Source organism: Saccopteryx leptura, chromosome 9 (genome assembly GCF_036850995.1).
Source record: "Saccopteryx leptura isolate mSacLep1 chromosome 9, mSacLep1_pri_phased_curated, whole genome shotgun sequence".
NCBI lineage: Eukaryota > Metazoa > Chordata > Mammalia > Chiroptera > Emballonuridae > Saccopteryx > Saccopteryx leptura.
The window spans coordinates 30259740-30277244 of NC_089511.1; the positions used below are offsets into that span (position 1 = coordinate 30259740).

The 17505-nt window shown below is 47.2% G+C and overlaps 1 protein-coding gene across 1 annotated transcript in view; it reads right to left on the reverse strand.

The window, feature by feature from the left end:
- LOC136381457 (polycystin-1-like protein 2) overlaps positions 1–17505 on the reverse strand; it is a 103359-nt gene that overhangs the window by 42327 nt on the left and 43527 nt on the right. Inside the window, 9 exon segments of the mRNA XM_066350201.1 lie at positions 1229–1330; positions 3450–3680; positions 8704–8897; positions 9472–9529; positions 9531–9695; positions 11653–11769; positions 12672–12803; positions 14905–15099; positions 15852–15997. Of these exon segments, the coding sequence (XP_066206298.1) occupies positions 1229–1330; positions 3450–3680; positions 8704–8897; positions 9472–9529; positions 9531–9695; positions 11653–11769; positions 12672–12803; positions 14905–15099; positions 15852–15997 (1340 nt within the window).

A 17505-nucleotide genomic window follows, 5' to 3' on the forward strand; every position in this document is an offset into this window, starting at 1 on the left:
GTTGTGACAACCAAAAATGCTTTCAACATTGCTACCAGTCTGCCCAGGGCAACATCGCCCCTAATTAAAAACCACTGTACTAGGGGAAATAAAACTAAAACAATATCAGATTGAAATGTGACTGCAGTTCTCCACGAGGAGAAATGGACAGTGCATCACAGGTTTGACTTCCTATTCAGGTTGACTCTTCAGTGTCAAACAGAAGTGAGATGGCTGTTTCATTAGCTGGATGAAATTGATTTCTATGTTTATTTAACAAATAGTTACTGAGCACTTTGTTTTAGACAGCTGGTTGAAGACCTAAGACACAGCAATAAATAAAAATAAAACAATTTTTAAAATAAAAATAAAACAAATATACAGGTAAATAAAACAATAAGACTAAAAAATAAAAAGTAAACAAATAAATGCCCTACTTTAATGAAGCCTAATGTTGTTTTTGAAAAAACAATGGAGCTTTTTCCAGGACAGTATAGAAAATGCCACTGTTCTCAGTCTGTTCCTTGGAGCCTTTACTGTCGGCTAAGGAACCTTGGAGCTGTTGCAAGGGATAATGTATTCTGATGAGGGGTATGGTACAGGGCGGACTTAACTGAAGAGGCCAAGACACTGCAGAGACAGCCTGTTGTATGCCCCACAGCTTAATGTTCAAAGGTCTCAGAGAACCCATAAATAAGGAGAATCGTTTCTCTATAACCTTTAATCAGCCTGTCCAAGGACAGATGCCAGCTAATCAGCTTACCCCCAAAAAATGTAATTTAAGACTCATTGTTTTCACTTGGTGGCCTTTTTTCTCTTTCCTTTCTCCCCTCTCTCTTATAAATTCTGTTTTCCTTTTAGTCACTGATCAGTTTATTGACTATTGTTCTTCATATGCAAGCAAATTTGCATGCAGGTAACCAACTGTCTGAGTTACTCTGATAGGGATAAGAGAGGCTCCTGGTAGCTTCATGCTGGATCCCAACTTTCCTTTAACCCACTACTCCTTTTTCTTTTTAAATTTTGGGGCTTAGGGTGATAGTGTGATATTTGTTTGACAGAAGGACTCTTTTCTATAAAAAATAAAAAGCAAGACATTAAAAAAACAACCTACAAAAAAAAAAAAAAAAAAAAAAAAGCAACCTACAGCCCCAAAGCCACTGTGCTAAAGGAACCCAACAATGGACTGGCAGGCACTTCGCTGAGTGGGACATGCTGATTGCCTGAGGGATTTCACATGGTCAGGTACCTTTGAGGAAGTAGCTGCCACTCGCCAGTGTCCAGTGTAGACTGTCACCAGGTAGTGGTACTGGGCAAAGGGATCATTGTCCTCCAGCACTGTGACCTCCACCTGGACAGAAGCATTGAGTTAGGAGGACTCTGCTCAGTGGGTTTATCACTGCACAACAGCCAAGAGTGAGCTGGCATTCGTGACAAGAAATGGGGAAAGCAAAATTATGGCTGCTATTTATTCATTCCATCAGGCAAGAACAAGTAAAAACAAACAACTTTAAAAATAAAAGTACAATTATGCATGTGTTATTAAATATGACCCAAAATAGTCAAATTGGAAATGAACTTGGTTTTCAGCTGAGAATGTTTGATGTTTGATCTGGTGAATGATACAAACTCTGTTTATGTATAATTTCTCATAGCATTGATAACCATATTGTGCCTGGAAGGGAATTTAAAAGGAATGAATGTTAAGGTGGTTAAACAAAAAATTAAAACTATTTTAAAAAGCTGGAGTTGGTCAGAGGCTGCAGTGGGCTCTGTGATGAACTGCCCACATCTCTCATCAGTGGAGGGCTTGTTGCCCCAGCTGCTGAGGTGCTGTTGTCAGGGACGCAAGAGCCATGTCTTTTGATGTCAAGCACTCTCCTGGAGAGATTGGCAGTCCAGTGGCAGATTGATGCGGTGCGTGGGTGTGATCAAGACTTGGGCATCTCAACCCAATTGTGGAGAGCTCTGGAGTTCTCTATGGGGTCATCCGGGCTGTCAGCAGGCCGCGTTCCAGCTCTACTTCTCCCTCTGCTCATCCTGTCTCCTTCCCTCTCTTCCCAAGGGCTGCCCCCAGCACTCCTTGATAAACACCCTGCATGCTCAACTCCATTTCAGAGTCTGCTTTGTGGGAATCAACCTACAGCCGAGGCACTTAAAATAATTAATATTTAATTTCTTGGATGGATCATAGATAACAGTATAAATGCTGCAACTATTTATCTTAAGTTTCATATCATTTTAACATCTAAGAGGTGTTGCTGTATGTGGGGAAGGCAGAGAATGGAGACTGTTTCAGAGCTTTGCGACTGCATACTTGCATTCATTTAGTGCTCCCTCAGACACATACATATTTATTGAAGGCTCATTATGTGCCAGACATGGAGCAAACAAACTGGAAAACAATTTGATTGAAAAACCAATCAGAACTTTGTTGTTGCCATTTGCTGCACAATTCATTGTATGATCTTGTTTCTCTCCTCAGGCCTATCTTGTAAGGCTGTTCAGGGTTTGAATTCTGGCTCCTGGGAGGGTGGCTTCTGATCAGTTAGTTGCACTTTCTACTCCTTGGTTGCCTCCTCTGTAAGATGACAGAGGTATTATGCAGTAAAGGGTGAACTTAGCAAGCTTGGGTTGTCCAAAACCTGCACCTTTCAAAGAAAGGACTGGCTCTTGGACAGATCTTGGAAGATAACCTGTAAGTCCTCAGAAGTCCCAACATTGTAAAAGTGTCTTTGAATACTTGGGGCCATGGATAGTTTATACTAACAATGTGGTTTACAGTGAGGGCTTCAGGCCATGCTGTATCAGTGTGACCCCTGGGCGGGAGTGGGGATGGTTTGCTAGAGATTGAGGAATGGAAATAAGTGTTGTGGGCACTCCGCACCTAAGTGGCTGACCCCAGTTAAACCCTAGACACCCACACTCAGGGGAGCTTTCCTTGATGGCATTACTTTGCATGTACTATCACCTGTCATTGCTAGGAGAATTAAGTCTGTCCATATGACTCCACTGGGAGAGAACAACTGGAAGCTCTTGCCTGATCTCTCGCGGGCCCTTCCCTTTGCTGATTTTAATCTGGATCCTTTCACTGTAATAAATCATAATCATGCATATAAAAGCTTTTTGGAATTCTCTGAGTCCTCCTAGAAAATCATTGAAACTTGAGGGTGGTCTTGGGGACCCTCAACACAGTAGCTTCTACTTAGGGCTGTTGTGAGTATTAAATGGGGAAATGCCTAGTAAATCCTCCATAAATGATCAGTATCATAATCCTCATTATAATCTGATGAAAAAGGACATTTTTACAGATAAAGACACTCAAGTCAGCTTATCTGAGATGATTCCACCGATCAAGGTCTAGATTGCAACCAGCCTCTTGGCTCCCCATCTGGCCTCCATCCACCAGGGCCCCTGCAAGGGTTCACACCTGCTCTTCCCTCCCACTCCCCAGGACCATACGATCTCACCTTGGTCTGATCCTGAGCATCCTTTCTCCTTGCCCAGATCACCACCAGCATGTAGGCCACGCAGAGACAGCCCACGGTGGTCACGAGCACAGGGTTGTCCTCAAAGGTGGCAAAGAGCTCCCCGGTCTGGCGGACATCAGTGGCATTGGGCATCACCAAGAATGTGCTTCCAAAGAAAGTGAGGTGGTTGCAGAGGCAGTGTGTGTGGGAGGGGGTGGTCCACGGCCCCACCTGCAACCACAAAGGGGCCCTGGTGGGTTTGCGAGCACATTCCCTAGTTGCTCGAGCCCTGGGAAAATGAAGAGTGGACCTGTCCTGGGGAGGGGTTGGGGAGCCTGTGGGAGACCAGCTTCAGGATTCCACTTCAGTTTTTTATCATTTAATTTTTAAATGAGGAGAATATTATCTTTAAAAATCATCTTTGCATCCATCATTTTCAATGGACATTCTCGATGGACCCATTCTCAATGGGTCCGTCTTGTCAGTCTGCTTTGCCTTTTTTAGATAAGTATTGCAGCTAAAGCAAAACTCCCTTCTAACCTACACCCTCCACAATCAACCATTATCACACTTTGGTGTGCCTCATGCCAGCCATTCTTCCATCTGATGCTCATTCATTGTACAGATATTTGTTGAAGTGCTGATTCTCGACCAGGCACTGAGCTAGGTGCTGAGAGGACATCCACGGTGACCAATTCATCTCAGTTTGTCAGGGACTTCCCTGCTTTTCAAACTGGAAGTCTTGAGTCCTGGGAATCTCCTCATGCCTGGGCAAGTGTAAGTAAGATGACAGTTGGTCATCTTACACCGAAGAGCAAAATAAGATTGAGACTGGGGGAACCATGCAAGAAAAAGGAAGGACAAATATTTAATTCTAAGTTGGTGTCTCAGCACCAGGAAAGTATTCCTGAAACTTGATTCCTTGGAAGATCTAGGCACCAGGAGCCCTTGTCTTCGGCTGATCTTTGGAAGGGTCCCACTCTAGCTGTCCTCCTGCTGTGCCCCTCTACACAGGATGAGGAGTTGGGGCTGAGGAGACGCTCTCACCAAAGCACATACCACCTAGCCAGGACTAGGGCAAGGCCGTGGGCGACCCTGAGAGTGAGCCCCTCCTTCAGTTTTGCACTCTAGGTGCCTCACTTGCCTTACCATAGCCTCCCACTCCTTAACCATGGTTTGGGGACTGAGAGCCTCAGAATTCCCTGCTTCCAGGGCCTGCACAGACCTGTTCCTCAGGATCACCAGTCCAAAGTGGACTGGCCACTGGTGTGTCCACTCTGGACACAGAGTGGCCAGATGTGTCTCTAAGGGGTGGGGCATATGGATGGAGCTTGGGCACACTGTCCCATGTGGTATGGGACAGTGAGGTCAGGGGCAGGGAAACAGGAATGGGCGAGGGCAGGGACCCCAGCAGCACCCTTAATTTATACCCCACACTCAGAGGCAGGCTTTCCTTAAAGCCCTTGGCCAGCTTGAAATCTCCCCACAAGACCATTTGGTGGGTAAAGTTCTTTAATTCAACCCTACAACCCAACACCACCTTTTCGTTCCAGTGTTGAACACAAGGCGGTAAGGTGGGAGGGAGCAGAAAGTTTTCTGCTCAACGCCTGGTGAGGAAGAACCTGTGTATCCCAAACATGCCTCCTTTCCCTTAAATGAGCCACCCAGCAAAGGCTGACACCTGCACACGGGCATGGCACCAGCTGTTTATTGATGGATTTCACACGGGTCTTAGTCCCGTGTTGGCTGTGTTGTTTTCTCACTGTTTCCCAATCCTGGTCAGCATCTGGCATGCAGCTGTGGGGCTTAAGGGAACACTTGGTGCTCCCAGAAGGGGTGGGGCTGCTTTCAGGGAAGAAACCCAAGCAGGTGCCAGTGACAAGACCATCTCAGTGCTGAGAGCCCCGGGGCCAGATCTAACTTATGTCTAAGATCTTTGCCCTCCTGCGTTTTCTTTCCTGCTTTCTTTCTTTCTTTTTCTTTCTTTCTTTCTTTCTTTCTTTCTTTCTTTCTTTCTTTCTTTCTTTCTTTCTTTCTTTCTTTCTTTTTATTTTTTTTTTTCTGAAGTTGGAAACAGGGAGGCAGTCAGACGGAATCCCGCATGTGCCCGACCGGGATTCACCTGGCACGCCCACCAGGGGGCGATGCTCTGCCCATCTGGGGCATCGCTCTGTTGCAACCAGAGCCATTCTAGCGCCTGAGGCGGAGGCCACAGAACCATCCTCAGCACCCGGGCCAACTTTGCTCCAATGGATCCTTGGCTGCGGGAGGGGATAAGAGAGCCAGAGAGGAAGGAGAAGAGGAGGGGTGGAGAAGCAAATGGGCGCTTCTCCTGTGTGCCCTGGCCAGGAATCGAACCCAGGACTTCCGCACGCCAGGCCGACGCTCTACCACTGAGCCAACCAGCCAGGGCCGCCCTCCTGCGTTTCATAAAGCCTTAGGGGTGGTGCTGCAGCGGTTTTCTCAACCTTTTCCGCAAGGGCCTCTTTGAACTTTGGAAATTAATCTGTTCATCTCCTCACAATAGTAGTTGCACCTTTAGTGCCCTTTGAGAAAAGATATGTGAGAATACGGTTCTCAGACCCCTTGCAATAATTCTGCCCTTACCTTCTGACAAGTTCAGTAGACCTTAGATTTGGAACCTTCTTTACTATTTAGAGCAGTGGTCCCCAACCTTTTTTGGGCCACAGACCAGTTTAATGTCAGAAAATATTTTCACAGATTGGCCCTTAGGGTGGGACAGATAAATATATCATGTGACCGAGACAAGCATCAAGAGTGAGTCTTAGACTGATGTAACAGAGGGAATCTGGTCATTTTTTAAAAATAAAACATCATTCAGACTTAAATATAAATAAAACGGAAATAATGTAAGTTATTTATTCTTTCTCTCCGGACTGGTGCCAAATGGCCCACGGACCAGTACTGGTCCGCAGCCTGGGGGTTGGGGACCACTGATTTAGAGAACTCACTGATAGTTTTCCATGCAAACTTGATGATCCCATTTACTAATTTATGTTCCTCAATGCTCTCTATATGTATCTGTATCTGTATATCTATATGAGTATCAAGTACATAATATTAGATGAATATAACTTTTTGCTATATGACACACTTCCGCATATGACCTTGCATGTCCCACATTCATATATGTATGTATTAACAGGTATATACTTTTAATAACATAATAAGCACCTGAGAATCCATGAACACCCAAAAGCTAGGAGCTTTCCAATAACTTACATTTAGCGACGTGATCCTTCCCCGACCCGTTCCCGTGCCTCCCCCAACCCAACCACCATGCTGAATCCCATGTCCACTGTTTCCTTGCTCTCCATTTTATGTACAATTTTGTCTTCTCTGTGCTCAGATTGGCTAACACAGCCATTGCTTTCATCTATGGAGCACTCACTGTGTGCCAGGCACCACACTAAGTACTTTATATCTGTAATCTCATCTAGGTCCCACCCCAAACATAAGTATCCTTAATGCTCATTTTCAGATGGGAAAGCTCAAAGAGGTGGGGTGACTCGTTCCAGGTCACTGTGCTAGAACTGAAGTAGGATGGGACCCAAGCCTGTCTGATGGCAGAGCCATGCTACCAGTTCCTACCCCATCTCCCTTTCTGAGCCTCAGACATCTCAGGACAGCCTGCAGTGGGCCCTCTGTGCCAGCCACACGGGGATCAGACAGCTTCTGGGAGAGACTCTAAAAAGTCACAACACATCTGGGGTCTTGTTCCCAAGAAACAAAGGCCTGTGCTGCACGTGTGGGGAACCTGCTGTGCCTTGGACATCTCAGTGCACCCTCGTCTCTTCCTGGTGCTTTGGGGATCTCCCATGTGTGGCAGGTGGGAGCCAGGGCAGGAGCTGACCTGGAAGCTGCAGCTGCAGCAGAAGCTAACCTTCCGGAGCTCGGCTCTGAGTCCCCTTCTGTGACTCTATTGCAGCCTGGCTTCTTACACTACTTGTGACTGTCGTCATTTGATACGTGTGTGCCATTTGCTTCTTGTGTGTGCCCTCTGCTAGACTGAGGGCTCACTGGTTTTTCTCATCATTAATTATATCCCCACTAGTTAGCCAGGCTTGTAGAATAAATTAGAGAAGGTATTTCTGGTCTTGTAGGTGGAGACAGATGTGTGATAAATTTCAACTCTGTAGATATGGAGGTTGCTCTTCATGGGGAGGGTATGAAGTGCTGTGGAAATCTAACAGAGGAAGACTCCAGACATCTGGAATCTCCCTAAGGAAGGTGGCATTGGAGTGGGAGATTGAAGGGTGAATAGGAGTTTTCCAGGTGTTGTAGGTAAGAAGGGCATTCGGGGAGAGAACAGCATATATAATGGCATGGAAGGGGGGCACTGATACCACAGAGATGGCTTCTGATGGCCTCAAAGCCAAGGTCTGCTACCAGGACACTGTCACGGGCTTTGCCTCCTTGGGGGCAGAGCTAAGCTCACCTGAGGCAGAGATTTGATTGCAATTACTAGAGTCAGGTGGATCCAGGGGCTCAGTGAGAGTGGGCTCAGCTCTGGAGAAACAGTCCCTCACACCTCTAAGGCTTATTATTCTCTGGAGACAGGCAGACCTGAGTTTCAGTCCTAGCCCTTCTACCTACTAGGTGAGGGATTTGGGGCAAGTTAGTTTAGCGTCCTGAGCCTTTGTTTTGCCACCTGTAAAATGTGAATACTACGTATCTTAGAGGGTTATTGTGAAGATTTGATGAGATAACACAGCAGATGGCATAGAATAAAGGATTCAGCTATGAGTTCATTCACTTGGAAATGATACTCTGGCCTTTCTCACAACCCAGAGTCAGCAGGGCTTCCCAGTCATTTGTCCATTTGGTCTGTGGTTATTTGTTCCTAATGGTGAGAAAAACACATTATTCCTGTCTTAGTGACTCCCAGTGCACTGAGGGAACAGACATCTTTTAGTGACCTCCTAAGCGGATGTAGAACTACCACTCTGCTTAGTCTGTGGAGGAGACAGGCCTATGTGCTCTGATAGTTCACAGTAGGAAATCTGACCTAACCGGAGTGTTGAGAAGTTTCTGGAGGAAGGGAGACTTCAGGTGGGATCTGAAGGAGGAGTTAACTTCACAGGGTAAGAGTTGGGAGGGTGCGTCCAGGCACACATTCAAAGGCCCCATGGAGGGTCTGAAGATGGTGCAGCAGAGGCACTAAAACAGGACCCTAAAGGAGCGGGACACAGCCAGCCAAGCTGCTCTGCCTTCTCCCCTTCCTTCTCCTTACCTGGCACCCAGAGTCGTCCCAAGTGCCCTGGACTTCATCCCAGAACACACAATGGGAAAGGAAGGTGGTGATGCCAACTGTGAGGTCTCTGCCAGGGGTTGGCTCCAGGGCAGACTCCGGGATCACAGTCAGATAGTAGACACCTTCTCCAAAGTGCAGGTGCTCTGGGCTCAGGATCCACGTGGACACCTCATCTGCAGGAAAGGGGGCGCTCATGGTCAGCTTGAAGCGTGTGGAAACTGGGCTGACATCATTGACGACAGAGACAAGGTCACTTGGCTGTCCCTGATGGTCTCCCCAGTGTCCTAGAGTACCCTCTCCTCCCGAGACCAAGAGCATAGAAGAGGCACTCCCAGGTCAGTGTGCAGAGCACAGCTGCCAAGGCAAACAGACGGGGGCTCAAATTCTGACTCTGTCCCTTCTTGGATGTGTGACTTTGGACCACTTACTTAACCTCCCTGTTTTATCTGGAAAATGGAGATTTTAATAGTTCCCCTCCCTGAGGGTTGTTGTGAGGGCTGCAATGAGGTCAGCTTGGTGAGTGTTTGTCAGCTTCTTCAGGGTATATAGTAAGTGCTCACCTGTATTGCTGAGTGATAATAGTAGGAGTAATAGTAATAATAATATCACCAACAAAAATAAGCACTTAATGTAGCACTGGTTTTCTTTTTTTTTTTTTTCTTTCTCCATAAGGCTTCTGATTATTAAGTTTTGAGCTGATCACGCTCCCAGGAACAGCTTGAGAAGCCGGCCTGATGATGTGACTACCTGGAGCAGCCATTGGTGGAGGGTGAGCTTTGGCATCATAGCTAGTCTTGTTGGGGGGGGTAGCTGTAGCCCAGGCTGAGTGTGAGAGGGATGTCAGGTCTCCAGTGCAGCTGGATCCCCAGAGCTGCCCCCTTTGAAGTCAGGTTCACCCACAGAGCTTCAGGACTGGTCAGATTCACCACGGTCGGCTCACTATGTCCTTCTGAAGGCCGAGGCAGCAGGATCTGTCATCAGAAGCAGTCATATCAAGGGTGTGCCAGGATGGGAATGCCAGCGAGCACCAGGGCTGCTGTACTGAGCTGGGCAGGGTGAGCACCTGCACTGGAGTCCACTGTGTGCTTTGCTCATTCTACTAGTTTCCTAGAGCTGCTATAACAAATAACCATACTCTTGGTGGCTTAAAACAACACATATTTGTTATCTTACAGCTCTGGAGGCCGAAAGTCCAAAATCAGTTTCACAGGGTTAAAGTTGGCAGGGCTGGTTCCTTCTAGAGGCTCTTGGGGAGAATCTACTTCTTTGCCTTTTCCCGTTTCTGGAGGCCGCCTACATCCCTGGGCTCATAGCTCCTTCCCCCTATCACCCCACCATTATGCTTCTGTAATCAAATTGTCTTTTTTGCTTCTGAAATCAATTCTACCTCAACCTCCCTTTTACAAGGACCTTGTGGTGACATTGGCCCACCCAGATATCCAGGATCATCTCTATATCTCAAGATCCTTAATTTAAGTCACATCTGCAGAGACCCTTTTGCTATGTGAGGTGACATTTTGACAGGCTCAGGGATGATGAGAACATGGACATCTTGGGGGTCTTTATTTAGTTTACCAGGGTCATCATGCTGTATACTCCAGCTCAGGACTGCGTCTTCACAGAAAGAGTGGAGACTTTTTCTAATTTGCACAAAGTTGCCCTGTGAACTAGTGGTGGTATTGATGGAAGTGTTGATCAAGTACATATAAGGCCATAGAGGCAGAGAGATCTCAGGTCCTTGGCTCTGCCCTATATTAGCTCTGGGTGCTCCAGCCAATTAACAAATCACTCTGAGCCTCGGTTTCTTGTCATCAATAGAACACGTAGACTCTAGATTCATTGAGATTATTAAAAATGATATTGCAGCCCCACCTGTGGTGGTGCAGTGGATAAAACATCAACCTGGAATGCTGAGGTCACCAGTTCAAAACCCTGAGCTTGCCTCGTGAAGGCACATATGAGAAGCAAACTACTATGAGTTGATGCTTCCTGCCCCACCCTCTGCGCGCGCGCCCGCGCATGCGTGTGTGTGTTTACGCGCGAGCGCGCACGCCTCTTCTCTCAAAAAGATCAATAAATAGAGTCTTTTAAAAAATGATATTGCATACAAAATGTTTAACCAAGTACCAGATACACAATAACACTCAACTATTAGGTGCTGCTATTCCTCTGCTATTTCTCTTACATTAGAAGTTCTCATAGCCATTCTCCATTTAATCAGCTCTGCATTCCTTTCAAAAAGGACTGATTGGTGCCCTATGTGCATTGTTTATTTACTCCTGGCGGCCCTGTATGGCAGTGGTCCCCAACCTTTTTTAGGCCATGGACCGGTTTAATGTCAGAAAATATTTTCACAGACCGGCCTTTAGGGTGGGACGGATAAATCACAAAATAAAATTATGCGACTGGCGTAAAAACTGTGGTATTTTAAAATATAATTGTTGAACTTACGAGATAAGTGTCAAGAGTGCGTCTTAGACGGATGTAACAGAGGGAATCTGGTCATTTTTAAAAAATAAAACATCGTTCAGACTTAAGTATAAATAAAATGGAAATAATGTAAGTTATTTATTCTTTCTCTGCGGACTGGTACTAAATGGCCCATGGACCGGTACCGGTCCACAGCCCAGGGGTTGGGGACCCCTGCTGTATGGTACATGCAGAAATGTAGCACCCAGCTCTCCCTCCAGGAAGGACCTGCTGCCTAGTCCCAGGCAGACAGGCTTCAGCTCCCAGCCCCCCCTTCCGGGTTAGTCCTGGCTGCAGAGACTCACCTCACTAGAGGGCCACCTGCATTCAGTAACTGGCAAGGAGGGGGGGAATAAGGTCGAGACATGTTGGCCTGATGCAGGACACTCTTGTCACATTTGTACTCATATGATTTTAATTTATGGAGGTGACTGAGTGATGACATGGAGAGGTCAGTGCCACAGCCTGAAACAGGTCCCTGGTGGTTGCCTGGCTCCTCCGGTCCTCAGGACGGTCCTTGGCACTCACTGCCAACAGGGCCTCACTGGCCTGCTGCAGAGCCCAGCTCGCTTCCCGCTGGGCTCACCCAGAGGAGAAGGAAAACCAGCATGAGCCGTGCCTGGCATGGACCACCTCTGTACCATTCAGGGGTAAGGGCTAGATGAACAGGATGAGTACACAAACTAGGGAAATCTGGACCAGGCTCATCACACCAGCTGCCTGTATCACCAACATGAGGCCAGGCATTCTCTCCCTGCAATATGCTAACTTCCTGTAGTGGAACAGCCTAGTCCATCTCGGAATCCTTCCCAGAGTGCCTTCTTTGCACAATGCCCAGAACATACTAGGCATTCAGTAAACATTAACTGACTAGATGGACGGATGGACAGACGAATGGATGGATGGATGGATGGATGGATGGATGGATGGGAGTTATCCACCAAGAGGGTTGGGGAGCTGGGTATCTTTACCCCAGCTGATTTGTCATTGAGCACTGCATCGATCCCCTGATATGTCCAAGCCACCATGTGGGCAGGTCAAGTAGGCAGGGGTGGGGGTGTCAGAAGTGAAAGAAGGGCAGAGCTGGCAGTGGGGTATCAGCCTGGTGTGCACTGAAGTGGGAGACATGGTGGTCAGCAGCAGCATCTGGACCACCCAATTATTTTTTTTTATTAAGTGGGAGACGGGAGGCAGAGAGATTCCCGCTAGTGCCCCGACCGGAATCCACTCAATGATTTAAATTCAATGTGTGGGCCGGGTGTGGTATGTAAGCTCCCAGGCCATCATACCTAGGAGACACAGAGTTATGGGGGGGCACCTTCCCTCCCTTAGCATCACCTGTTGGACTTTTGGGAAAAGATAGTAGAAGTTGTGGCATCCCTGTGACTGAGGAACCTTTGACCTGTGCTAGCGTGAGTTGTCAGTCCCCATGGAGGTACATGTCCCGTGGCCTGCCTCAGCGGGTGAGAACTGCTCACCTGGGCCAAGAGTGTGAGCTCCTCACTGTGATTGGTCACCTCTCTCAGCACCTTGGCCAGCCCCTGCACCCTCTGCATGTCCCCTAGGGTGGTGGTGACTGCAGACAGCGACCCCAGCACACACTCTCTCACCTTGGCACAGAGGGAGGAAGGTAGGGAGAGAAAATATGGTTCCAGTGCCTTGATGAAAGCATTTTAGAAAGATTTGAGCCTGACCTGTGGTGGCGCAGTGGATAGAGTGTCAAACTGGAATGCTGAGGTCACCTGTTCGAATCCCTAAGCTTACCCAGAAACATCCTCTTCCCTGTGCTATTCAATAAAGTAGCCAGTCATCAGATGTGATAGTTAAGACCTTGAAATATGGCTGGTGCAACTGGAGAATGGAAGTTTTGACTTTATTTCATTTTAATTTAGCTGTAAGTAGCTAGACATGACAAGTGGCAACCATTTGGAGTAGCACAGATACAAATGAAGTCCTTCTCACAGCCTGCAAGTCACAGCTTGCTCAGTCTAACCGGCAGTCTTGCATGGCAGCTACAGATTTTTGTGTGTCTGCCATTAGCTCGGGGTATATACAGGCTGTGGCTTGGATAGAGGAAAGACTAGGCCAGTCATGGGGACTCTTGTCAGAATGTTCTGGAAGGGAAACTCAGATAATGGCTGATCTCATGTTTGCTTCTGCAGATCTTCCCACCATCCTCATCACCTTCTTGGAGCTGTCCACATAGAGATGTCACTGACGCCTGGTCCTCTGGCCAGTGGATTCACTCAGTAGGAGATGGGAGCAGGAAGAGAGAGAGCTAGAAGCTATGGGCCCAGTGCCCTCCCCGCCAGGTCACTATGGGTTGGCTGCCTCATTCTTCAAAAGCTACCACTCCTTCCACACACAGCTGCCCCCTTTGGATTCTGGTCACTCAGGCTGAGCCACTGTGGTCCTGCGTTAACTGTGTGCTCAGGGACCACAGGACATCCAAAGGGAAGCTTGCCACAGGTAATACTCAGAGTGAATGTCACCCAGAACTAGGTGGAGGGGTGTATGTATATGGGGGCTCTGGTGTGAAACAGAGGGCTGGTGAGAGGTCTGGGAGGGCTGGAGGTGGATGGGGGAAGGGCCAGCCTGGGTTTGAACGCTGTCTTCACCACCTACTAGAAACGACCTTGGCAAGCTACTAAAATTCTCTTGTCTCCTCTTCTGTAACATAGATGAGAATCTCTCCATTTACCTTATAGAGTTTTAATGGGATTATACATCATTGGAGCCCTAAGTTAGGGCCTAAGGGCACATAGTAGGTGCTCAATAAATGTTAGTTACTTCTCTGTACTTAAGTACCTTGACAATCACCACTTCTTTGTATTAAAATTACTTATCCCGTGTCCTGCACCATGCCAAGTACTTGCATGAAAACCCTTCCAGGAACCAGAGAAGCCTCTCTTCTCTTCCCCATGCCCAGCATGTATGTGCAGTTCTGTGTGTGGTACAGCATGCCTGGGAGTGCATGTCACATTCATGTACCATGCACTGGGGTGGAAGTCACCATATGTGTTAACATTCATGTACCATGCACTGGGGTGGAAGTCACCATATGTGTTAACATTCATGTACCATGCACTGGGGTGGAAGTCACCATATGTATTAACATTCATGTACCATGCACTGGGGTGGAAGTCACCATATGTTCTGCAATAGTTATTTATAACTCGAGGTTATAACACATGAAATTGCCATTTTGTGGACTAAAATTGGTTGAATGTGGACAATTTTGTATGGTTTGACCTATAGTTACAGTGAATGTAATTCTTATTTAACTCTCACCATAACCTTATTAGAAAAATAACTGTTATCCCCATTTTCCAGGTTGGGAAACTGAGGCTTAGTTTGGTCACCAGCCTGTGAATATATATTTGTTAAGTGACAGAGCTGGAATAACATCTAAATTCAACTCCAACGCATTAACCATACGACCGAGGCCAGGTCACTTTCCTCCTCTGGCCTCTGTTTCATCATCATTAACAGGAAGGACTGGAGTGATACTCCACCCTAGAAGCCTGTGACTCCATGAGGCTGAGCAGACAGCCTTTTTTCTATGTCACTTACTGAAAGGACCGGAAGAGGGAGATGATGCTAACACCAAAGACTTCTCCATGGGTCCCTGAACCCCACTTCCCACCCCAAATGACTACATACTAACTCCAGGGGCCCCAGCAGAAGACATAAAGGGCCCATCTTTAGTACCTTCTGTCTGGCATCCATTCTCTGTGGCTGCCTGGATCCCAGCCCCTGGCACTCCTGGTCTAGCATGGAGGACACGGACCTGGCCAGCTGGAAGAGCCACTCTGGGCCCTGCTTGCCTTATAGAGCGTAGGTAATGTTTTCTGACACTGCAGTCCGAAATGCCACATCCTCAACACAGCTGTCTCCAAGTCCCACCTAATGGGAAACCAGAAACATGCTTTGTGCATGGAAGCCCTTGATTCGCTGGTTCTTGTTCAGGAACAAGAGCCTGATATCACAGCTCTCCTCGTGGGAAGGCAGAGCAGGCCTGGAAGCCTTTGCACGTGGCGTGGGGCCTCAGGCACTTCCTGAGATTTGAGGGCAGCTGGACTGCAGCTGACAGCCAACAGAAGCAAGCCTTGGGCAAGTCATTGCTTCATCCTTCACTGCCTTTCTCAGGATACTCAGTCCCTTCCCAGTCCACTGCTTCTGACTCTTGCCATTTACTTGGGATTTTATCCAGTCTCTGCCTGGTAGCCCTGGTAGCTGATCATGGGTCCTTCCTCTGGACTCTGAACATATTGACCTACCTCATCCATGAGTCCTTGTGCTCCAACCACCTCAGGCCCCCACTCCAAGCTGCCAGGATCCTACCCTTATTTTGGCCACTAATCATAAGACCTTCAAAGGTAGAGACCATGTCTGTTTTGTGCACAGCTGTATCCCTGAGACCTTGGCACATAGTTGGTGCTCTGTAACTATTTGTTGAAGGAATGGATGAATTAGTGACTCACATGCCCTCGGCTCCTTTCAACCCAGCCACCCTTATTTATTTATTTATTTATTCATTTACTTTCTCTTTTTACAAACCCTTGTGTCGAGGGCTGACCTTCAATAGCCTGCCATCCTCTTAGTGAGGTTCTGACAGGTCAAGCTTTCTCAGTAATGAAACAATGACCACTGCCCACCTTAACTGTTGCATGGGTCTGCCGTCTGTCCCCTGCCTGGTTGGAAACAGAAATGACCACTGTCAGCACAAAGTCATTGTTTTCTTCTCCAAGTGGCAGATAAACTGATGGGAGGGCAGGCTCAGGGCCACAATGTAGACAGGAACCTGGCAAATGGAAATCAGACAATTAGAGGAGCATCTCCAGGCCCCAGGGAGTCTATAACCCACCAAATTAGTGCCTGATGACAAGGACACAAAGTCCACAGCTCATGAAGGCTTGGCAGGTACTCAGGGACTCCGTACTTTCTGGGAGAAGACAGCCATTTATACTAATTCACTGTTCTCTCTAGATCATTACATGCTCTGTGACCTTGGATTAACTTTACTGAAACCCAGGAACATTTTCAGGAAAAAAATCCACCATTTGCAAGTTTAGTTTTTTTTATTTTTTTATTTTTCTGAAGTTGGAAACAGGGAGGCAGTCAGACAGACTCTCACATGTGCCCGACCGGGATCCACCCGGCATGCCCACCAGGGGGCGATGCTCTGCCCATCTGGAGCGTTGCTCTGTTGCAACCAGAGCCATTCTAGCGCCTGAGGCAGAGGCCACAGAGCCATCCCCAGCGCCTGGGCCATCCTTGCTCCAGTGGAGCCCTGGCTGCAGGAGGGGAAGAGAGAGACAGAGAGGAAGGAGAGGGGGAGGGGTGGAGAAGCAGATGGGCGCTTCTCCTGTGTGCCCTGGCCGGGAATCGAACCCGGGACTCCTGCACACTAGGCTGACACTCTACCACTGAGCCAACCAGCCAGGGCTGCAAGTTTAGTTTTTTAAATTCAAGATTGTAAACCACCTGATATGCCAATGTTGTGGGTTCAATCTCCAATCAGGGCACATACAAGAATCAACTAATGAATGCATGGATAAATGGAACAACAAATTGATTTTTCTCTCTTTCTCGCTCTCTCTTTCTTTCTCTCTCTCTTTTATAAAATTCTTTTACAAATTAATTTTACAAAAAAGATTGTAGCCCTGGCCCGATAGTTCAGTTGGTTAAAACACTGTCCCAAAGTGGGAAGGTTGTGGGTTTGATACCCCAGACAGGAACGTACAAGAAAAGATCAATGGTCCTGTCTCTCTCTTTCCTCTCCCTTCCTCTCTCACTAAATTCAATAAATAAAAATTAAAAAACAAAAACCATTGTAAACAAGACTATAAAAAGAAGAGGAGGAGGAGAAAGAGGTCTTAATAATTAGCTCAAAACACATCCAAGCTCACTCAAATGTCACTTCCTGTACAAGGCCTTCCCTGGCTGCTCTCCCTAAAACAGCACCCACTGTCAGATGTCAGTGTTCACCGGCTGTCTCTACCACTAACTGTAAACGCATTGAGGTCAGGAGCTTCTTCTAGTTTGTACAACGCTATATATCTAGCACCTAAAACAGAGCCTGACATTCAACACGTATTGAGTATAAAAATGAATGAATGAATGAATGAATGAATGAATAACCTTTGTATTCTTAAAGGGGACCCACCTATCATTGGGATCACTATTCAATTGTACAGATACTCATGAAGTTACTGAATTGCAATTGACAACTCATTTTAATATGGTCGCACTTCCCTGTCCCCTTGCTCACCTGTGTGAGGCAGGGAGGTACTACAGAGGAATAACCAG